Here is an 8,217-nt window from a genome sequence, read left to right as displayed (position 1 = left end):
GGGGGGGGGGGGAGTAGAGAAAGAGATAAGGAAAAATCTTTTCCCATAATATTTATCTTTTACAGAACAAGATTTCGGATTGGGTGCAAGATCATCGGGTACATCATAAATATACGGACACGGACGCGGATCCGCACAACAGCAATCGCGGATTCTTCTTCTCCCACATCGGCTGGCTGATGATGAAAAAGCATTCAGAAGTGATCCGAAGAGGTCGTGAGATTGACATGAGCGATGTTTTGACGGATCCTGTTGTCGTGTTCGATGATAAGTAAGTCTATCTCTCGTAAAAAGAGTAAAGTAACGGGACCGCTTATGGCCATTCGGAAATAGTTTTGTTTCTGACAAGCAAAATATGTAAAATGACACTCTGTCTAAATTGTTAATTACGTCGTATTTTCATTGTCAACATCTAGCTTTTTAAGTACGAATAATGTCTCTGAATTATGAGTTATTTGGCATTACTCAAAATAGAAAAAAAATAAAAGATCGAAGATTAGCAATCTCCACTAATTTTTATCGATTTATTTATTTGCTATGTTTGGTTGCCAGATATTCCGTGATACTTAGATTCATTTTTTGCTTCGGACTACCGGTAGTGATACCAGTTTATGGATGGGACGAGACATGGATCAGGTCAGTTCAAATGCAATGGTTCTTTCGCTACGTGATCGGCTTGAATTGCACATGGAGCGTCAATAGTCTGGCTCATATCTGGGGCTCGAAACCGTACGACGCGTGAGTATTTGTTTCGCGAATACAGAACTCAAAGCTGATCCCTTAACATGTTAAGTACGAACGTATAAGACGTATGATTTTTTGGCAGTTGATTTCGTAGGGTGAATTAAGCACAAGAGAATTTAAAGTGTTGAAATAATTCTTGTGAAAAAAAAGTTTTTTGCATCATGAACGAACTGTTTCGAGGTTTTTCAAACATTCAATCAACGAAAAGTAATTTTAGCCAATAAGCACTAAGCATGAATATTGATAGCGAATAATAATTCTTTATTAATATTTTCGCACGGAAAAAAGTTAGCCATGTATGGCATTTAAATCTCGTTTTAACATACTGGTATCTAATAATATAGCTCTGGTAATAATAATGGTATAACATACTGGTATCTAATAATATAGCTCTAATAGTAAGCATATCTGTTTTCTTTATTATTACTTCAGCTTACAATGCCAGGAAGTTCTTTAAGTGCCATACATGACCGTAGCTAACTTTTTTCTGTGCGAAGATGTTAATAAAGAATTATTATTCGCTATCAATATTTATGCTTAGTGCTTATTGGCTAAAATTATTTTCCGTTGATTGTCTGAAAATCCTTGAGACAGTTTTAATAATGCAAAAAACTTTTTTTTTCACAAGAATTATTTATCTTACTTAACTTTATTTTACATTTCTTTCCTACACCTACTTCTTTTCCTTTTTCGCTTCTTATCCTAGATATTTCTTATCCTATTCCTTCTTTTTTACCTTTTACCTTTTATCCTAAAAGTTCTTTATCCTATTGTTAGTAAGCATATATTTAGTCACATAACCGATGTAGTAGAAATAGTAGTAAAAGTTTTGATTACTACAATAAATATATTTTTAACTGACCATGATTAGCTGAGTCAGTAAAATTCTTTTTCTGTGTTCACGGCTCTTATCGGCCCAGTTCCTATTTTGCATATCATTATAATGTTATAAAGAATCATTGAAACAAGAATATTACTTTCACATCAGGGATGCATCTTCATTAAGTGGGAATTGCAGTCAAAGTATTAATACAAACTATTTTAATAACAGACACATTAATCCGGCGAATAATAAGCTGGTTGCTTTTCTGACGTACGGCGAGGGCTGGCACAATTATCATCATGTGTTCCCGTGGGATTATAAAGCGGACGAATTGGGCAATTACATGCTAAACATCACGACGATGTTTATCGACTTCTTCGCGAAAATCGGCTGGGCGTACGACTTGAAGCAACCGTCGCAACAACTCGTGATGTCCGTCGTGACGAAGAGAGGTGATGGCAGCCATCACATGTGGGATCCCGTGGCGTATCCCAACAGTAAGATCGAAGAGTGAAAGGACGGTTCAGCTTTGGGTGTGCAAGGGTTCCTGTTGTTGAAGAAATTCAGCAAGTTGAGTGTCGTAAAGCCATCTCGATTGCGTAATAAATTTTATTAGTTACTCGCAATAATTGTAGTAAAGTACTAATTGTAATAAAGTATAATTAATATATTGAAGAATATAATGAAAGAGAGAGAATATAATTGAATATAATGAAGAACGTTTAGAGAAATTGTCTCAAAAGTTCACTTTTTACGATTTAATTATTTTTTCATCATTTTGATGTCATCATAATTTTTTATTTTGCTTAAGTAAACTAGATTTTCGTAATTTTAAGTTCTTTTCTAATGATGTAAAAAAAATGTGTCACATGTTTTTACGATAAACATTGTGATACGTGCATATTATAAAATACTAAAATGATATTAGATTATCTGATAACAGAAAAGAAGTGTCCACGCATTACTCAGAAAACTGTTTCAATTACTAAATCCTGTTCCTACGCAGTATTTCTACATCAAAGGAGAATGCATTAATATTACACGGAAAAAAAGATTTGGTTGAATTAAATATCTGGTCGAATATGAACGATCCAGAAATTCCGACTGAAATAACTAGAATTCTGTTTAAGTTAACAAGATTTTTAGTAGACTAACCAAACATGTTTGATTAGTCTACCAAGAATCTTGTTAACTTAAACAGAATTCGGATTACTTCAATCGGAATTTCTGGATCGTTCATATTCGACCAGATATTTGGATAATTCAACCAAATCTTTTTTTTTCCGTGTAGATAATAACTGAATGTATTTCTACGCAAACTATATAAACTCCTATATAAATTATATAAACCAAGGATGTGGAGTTGTAAGTAAATTAATTAAAATGCTTGAATATTGATGAAATTAGCATTTTTAAAAAGTTTTAGCTGTATAATATCAAATCTTTCTTCCTCTCCTATTGCTAGAAGACTAACTTTTTCCAGTGATATTTATTGCGTCCCAGTTTATATTTATATTAAAAAATTGTGAATTTCAATGTCCAATTAAGGAGAAGTGTTGTTTGCTGAAAGATCGTCGATAGCCGAACCAGCGCGTGTAATCCTAGGACTAAATCTTTGATATTTCTTGATTTAAGTAACGTTTGTTCAATAATATTTTGTGTCAATGGACGTATCACTGAATATCTGTTTTTTCGAGGAAAATATATAAATAATTGTGACGATCAACCTCGTTTTCCGATTTGAAACCTGTCCTTTTGCGATTGTGCTTTAATTATTGCGACAGTAAAAGTTTATTAAAACATTTCGAATAATGTGACGTTACTTTCACTAAACTTCTTATCAAAATTCAATGTTACAACCAAAACGCAAATCTTTACTAGGTATTTAATTGCTCATTAAATACCTGTGTAAATATTAAAGATTCAAAAATTTATCAAATAATCAATAATTCCGCCGGCTTTTATTTTAATATTACTATATTTAATATTCTTAATTTGTTATTAGGCTTCAATTTAATATTTTAATTACTATCAAACTTAAATTACAATTAGGTATGAAAGGAAGGAAAATAGGAAAAAAGTAGTATGTGTTAAGAATATGTCAATATATTCTATATGATAATAAATAAATAAGTAAATAATAATATTGTAATCCTAATTAATAATATAAATAATGATAATATTTCCTTATTCTCTTTTTGTATGCGGCGCATTATGCCATTAATTAATTGATAAGAAAATGGAAATATAACAGGTTTATATGTGATTTCGTACTGTCTTTAATAATATTCTGTGATTGTTAAGTTATCACGGACTATCGAACTGGTAGAGTTATCGATGTATCCAATGCAAACGGAAAATTGTGACTAATTAATTTAATGTAATTTTGTAATTTTGTAATTTTTTTACAACGGTCTTCATGTCTCTTCGATCTAGAAGGATGAAGCTTCTAAGCCAATGAGTGTACATGCGAGGACTTTACTGTGTAATGTGTCGGTTAAAGATAAATGTTTATTGGATAAATGTTTCTTCTATTATAATTCTTTCACAATACGCCTATTTACAGCTGAACATCTGTAAACAGAGAATCTCATATAAGCTCGGCGACTTTCCTGTACATACAATTGTTCATACTACCCAGACAATATAATGTCTAAATTCGGGACATAAGACGTCTTAAAGATAATATTTAGCGCCTTAAAGACATTTATACGTAAATCGTCTGAAAGACATCCTAAAGATGATCTCTAAGACGTTTTATGTCCCGATTTTAGACATTATGTTGTCTGGATAATTTCTTCAAGAAAAAAAACAGAGATTATCTATAGTTAATTATTGTGAAAGAATTATAATAGAAGAAATATTTATCTTTAACCGACACATTACACAGTAAGATCCTCGCATGTACACTCATTGGCTTAGAAGCTTCTAAATTGAAGACTCGAAGAGACGTGAAAGCTGTTGTAAATAAATTAAAAAATTGACATATTAAATTAATTAATAGTTTTGTTATACAGGTTGTATAAAACTGAGTTTCTTCGATTTCCGATCTCATGAAGAAAGTGAGTGAACATGACACTTACCATTTTGGACTCGAAGACCGAAATACTCGACGAGGAAGATCTACGAAAGAAGAATCACTCCCGAGTCATTTCAGTCACAGATTATCTTGTTTTCTGTGAAAAATGTGTAAATAATATATATTATATACATTAAATAGAACTTTATTAAATTCTTGTCTACTTCGCACTCAGTATGTTTACAACTAATGAGAATGAATTAATACTAGATAACTGGATGGATGTTTGCGCAAACTGCATACATTTCTATCTTATTACTCATTACTCTAAACTAAATTTACATTGAACAATTTCGCCTAATCTGCAAGTTACTTTAAGAAATAATTCAGATTCTGTTTCGATAATTCTAAAACAGAATTATTTAAGACGCTAATCCTGTTACGATCAAAATAGAAACTGCGCTATTGAATGTTATATATCACGCGAGGAATAAATGTCAATTTACATAAAATACATCATAATGCGATTTCACAATGCAATTATTGACGAGACTTCCTGTATTTGGGGCAAAAGATCAAATCTTTTTTTCATTTCTGACAATGCAAACTTCGCCAACATGATATTTATTGCATTGTTGCTTTGCATTTATATCGAAAAAACTCCAGTACACAATCACTGAAAGTTCTTCGTTAACCGAACCAGACTGTAATCCTCGAACCAAATCATCTTCGATATTCTTTGAGCTAGATAGGTTTGTTAAAAAATATCTCGTGCTCACAGTGTCATCACAGATTATCTATCTTTCTGAGAAAAATGTGTAAATAATTGAAACGGTCAGCTTTGCTTTTTAATTTGAAACTATTAGAGGATAATGGGGTAATGTCAATCAATGGATAATTACGGTTATTGCTATATCTCGACTGTAGTTGGTAGGACTGTAATTTCGTACATTGCTTTTCTCTTTGAACGATCACGAAGAAAATAGAAGGCAAAAAATCTCCAAGCTGCCGGTGCTTACTCTTCAGCTACAGCAAAAAGTATGTTTCGTATGTTTTGCTGATGTAAAAATTGCTTGTAAAAAACCGTGATAAGTACATTTGTTTATGCTATATTTACTACAAACCTAAGTATATAATTTTTAGACGTTTGCGTGTGTAAAAACTTGTAGTCACTTTTTATGCATACATACAGGATGTCCCAGAACATCCTTTGAAGCTTTTATGGAGGCATAGTACGGATTGAGGTGAACATAAAAATATCCATTTGTAACATTTGAATATTGTAATATTCGCAATAATTATCAAGATATTAATTAAGAAAGATTTGTGAATGATCACGTGAAATGTAATAGATGAGCTGTACACTATTAAATATTGGAGGGTCAAATTTAAACCAATTTCTTGAGTTAAATAATATTTAGTTATTTTTAATTATCATATGTGTTAAAATTTACTATTTTAACACAAAACATGTGTTTAAAAAAACAATCACATCTAATCGACCCATTTAAAACAATATTAAATCATTTTTTACTAAAACAAAGTACATTAACGTGCACATAATAAAAAATAAACTAAATTTTAGTCAAATTTAATACATTTCTTAAGTTAAATTATTTAACTCCATTACATTAGTTAAATTAACGACATATTTAGTAGGAGCAGTGGCGACTTATAGGAATGGTTAAAAATAACTCAAATTGAGTATAATTTGACACTACGGATTTAACAGTGTAGTGGCGATGTCTGCCATTGTGGGTTTGTCCAACTGAAAAAAATCCTCTATTATTTTTTTATATTTGTTATTAGATTTTCAATTATTAATTAATATGTTAAATATCACGTCGGTGCCTACGAACCGGCCGTAGACTTTCTTATCTTTTGTTTATAGCTCGCGCGGCTCTGTTAGCAGAGCCTCTACTTAGCAGTAGAGTGCAGCGTGAACGGAACATTAAGCAAAATAGGCTTGGCGTTTAACGTGTTAAAGAAGATTAGCTGGTAGTTGCTCGTAATAATATATTAATGTTATCTAATTAATAACTAAAAATCTATAAAATTATAGAAATTAATGTTTTTGATTTTCCAACGAAGAAGGTGAACGAACATGGCACCTAATAATTTGGAGACGAAGACCGAAATATTCGACGAGAAAGATCTGCGAAAGAAAAATCATCCCCGAGTCACTTCAGTGAGCGCAAAAAATAAAAAAGGCGAGCAGAGTGGACGCAAGATTTACACGAAAATTGAAGAATGGTTTAGCTTTAAGACCGAGCTCAAATGGATGAATATCGTGCTATTAACTTTCCTTCACGTGGCTACATTCTACTGTTTCTACACCGAAGATATTTTCGGAAACATGAAGACATTCGTTTGGTGTAAGTATCTTTTGAAAGTTTCGGCGATACAGTAATTTAGTTCTTAGCAAAAGCACAGGTGTTGTTAATATAACTCTGGCACTTTTAAAGGGTGTCTTTTAATTAATGACATACTCGTTCTGTGCAGATAGAAATCATCAAACTGAATATCAAATTCCTCTACTATTTTGCAACAATTTCATAAATTTTAAGTTACTAATTAAAAAAGATTAGTCACGCACGATACGGTAGATGAGTTGTGCTAGCAATATCTACCGTCATGTGTTTGTATATTTGACCACAAATAAGTCTTTTATTTTGCAAATGACTACGTAGATTTTTAGTTATTAATTATTAAAGAGATAGATGCATTATTATGCGTGATAATGCAAAACATCTCACCTCTTTCTATATAATTTTTAAAAACATAAGCGATCTCTCTAGAAATTTCAATTAAAATTGTATTATGAAGGATGCCAGAAAGTTACTTATGGCGAATGGTTTGAACCGACAGCGACCGTTGATTGAAAGGCGATCGATTGAAGTTACGCGATTGAAAAGAGACTTACGTGAAGAGCTGATTGACAACAAATAAGTACGGGGCTTTCGTTTGTGCGTTTTCTGTTTCGTTATCGACGTCGCGTTAATTATACAGCGACAGCTCTGCTACATGTTCATAAAATAATTAAGTCTAATACGAGGGACACCTAACTTTGGTATAAGAATTCGTCGAGAAATAACAATCTTAAAAACATGGAAGTAATATTAGTTCAAAACTAACAAAAGAAGGCATGCTATTTTTCTTCGGAATCTTCTATTTTTTTTATATTTAACATTCATATGTCAAAAATCGGAGCAAAAGAAACCTAATTAATTATTTTTCTTGTGTGTGTTTTACTATCTTCCATTTTTCTAAATCTTTGTATTTCTCAGTAATATTTATAATTGCACTGCCCTGTAGTTCTTTTTAAATTTTTCGCTTATTACTTGTTGTTATAATTAAAAAATGATAAAATTCCCAAATATTTATACCATCTTATATCTTGAACTTACCATCTTATAATATCTTGAACTTAATATTTGACGACGTAATATGATACACCATAATCTATTGTTATTATGTTGTATAGCGATTGTGAAATATACATTCATACAAATACATACCGCGTGCTCGCATGCTCATACATAAACAGATTTTTAATTATTTTTAATTATTACGCGAGATTTTATAAGATATATTTTATCTAGTCGATTGAATTTGTTTTAAGGGATTTTCA

At 31.5% G+C, this 8,217-nt stretch overlaps 1 protein-coding gene and 2 long non-coding RNA genes across 7 annotated transcripts in view; 2 read left to right on the top strand and 1 right to left on the bottom strand.

Moving 5' to 3' along the window:
- Window positions 1-2,540, top strand: part of LOC116841885 (acyl-CoA Delta(11) desaturase-like) — a 5,110-nt gene extending 2,570 nt beyond the window's left edge. For all 4 annotated transcript variants that reach the window (XM_032810341.1, XM_032810340.1, XM_032810338.1 and 1 more), the window contains 3 exons: window positions 61-271; window positions 553-738; window positions 1,796-2,540. In XM_032810341.1, the coding sequence (XP_032666232.1) occupies window positions 61-271; window positions 553-738; window positions 1,796-2,081 (683 nt within the window). In that variant the 3' untranslated portion in view covers window positions 2,082-2,540. The remainder of the gene's footprint in view (window positions 1-60; window positions 272-552; window positions 739-1,795) is intronic.
- LOC116841887 lies at window positions 1,718-5,158 on the bottom strand. The gene is made up of 2 exons (XR_004377633.1): window positions 4,651-5,158; window positions 1,718-2,114 (listed from the first exon to the last, which is right to left on the bottom strand). It is a non-coding gene; the product is annotated as an uncharacterized LOC116841887 (long non-coding RNA).
- A 16-nt stretch (window positions 5,159-5,174) lies between these two features.
- Window positions 5,175-6,952, top strand: LOC116841886. Of its 2 annotated transcripts, XR_004377632.1 has the most exons (3): window positions 5,194-5,338; window positions 6,478-6,584; window positions 6,678-6,952. It is a non-coding gene; the product is annotated as an uncharacterized LOC116841886 (long non-coding RNA). The 2 variants fall into 2 exon arrangements; XR_004377631.1 differs by lacking the exon at window positions 6,478-6,584 and having other exon boundaries at window positions 5,175-5,338; window positions 6,678-6,788.
- Window positions 6,953-8,217: the final 1,265 nt, after the last annotated feature.

This window comes from Odontomachus brunneus, unplaced genomic scaffold (genome assembly GCF_010583005.1).
Source record: "Odontomachus brunneus isolate Ranch 3 - 2012 unplaced genomic scaffold, Obru_v1 Obru_scaffold_019, whole genome shotgun sequence".
In the NCBI taxonomy this organism is placed as follows: domain Eukaryota; kingdom Metazoa; phylum Arthropoda; class Insecta; order Hymenoptera; family Formicidae; genus Odontomachus; species Odontomachus brunneus.
The sequence above is the reverse complement of the archived record's forward strand: the minus strand, read 5'-3'. Positions and strand labels throughout refer to the sequence as shown.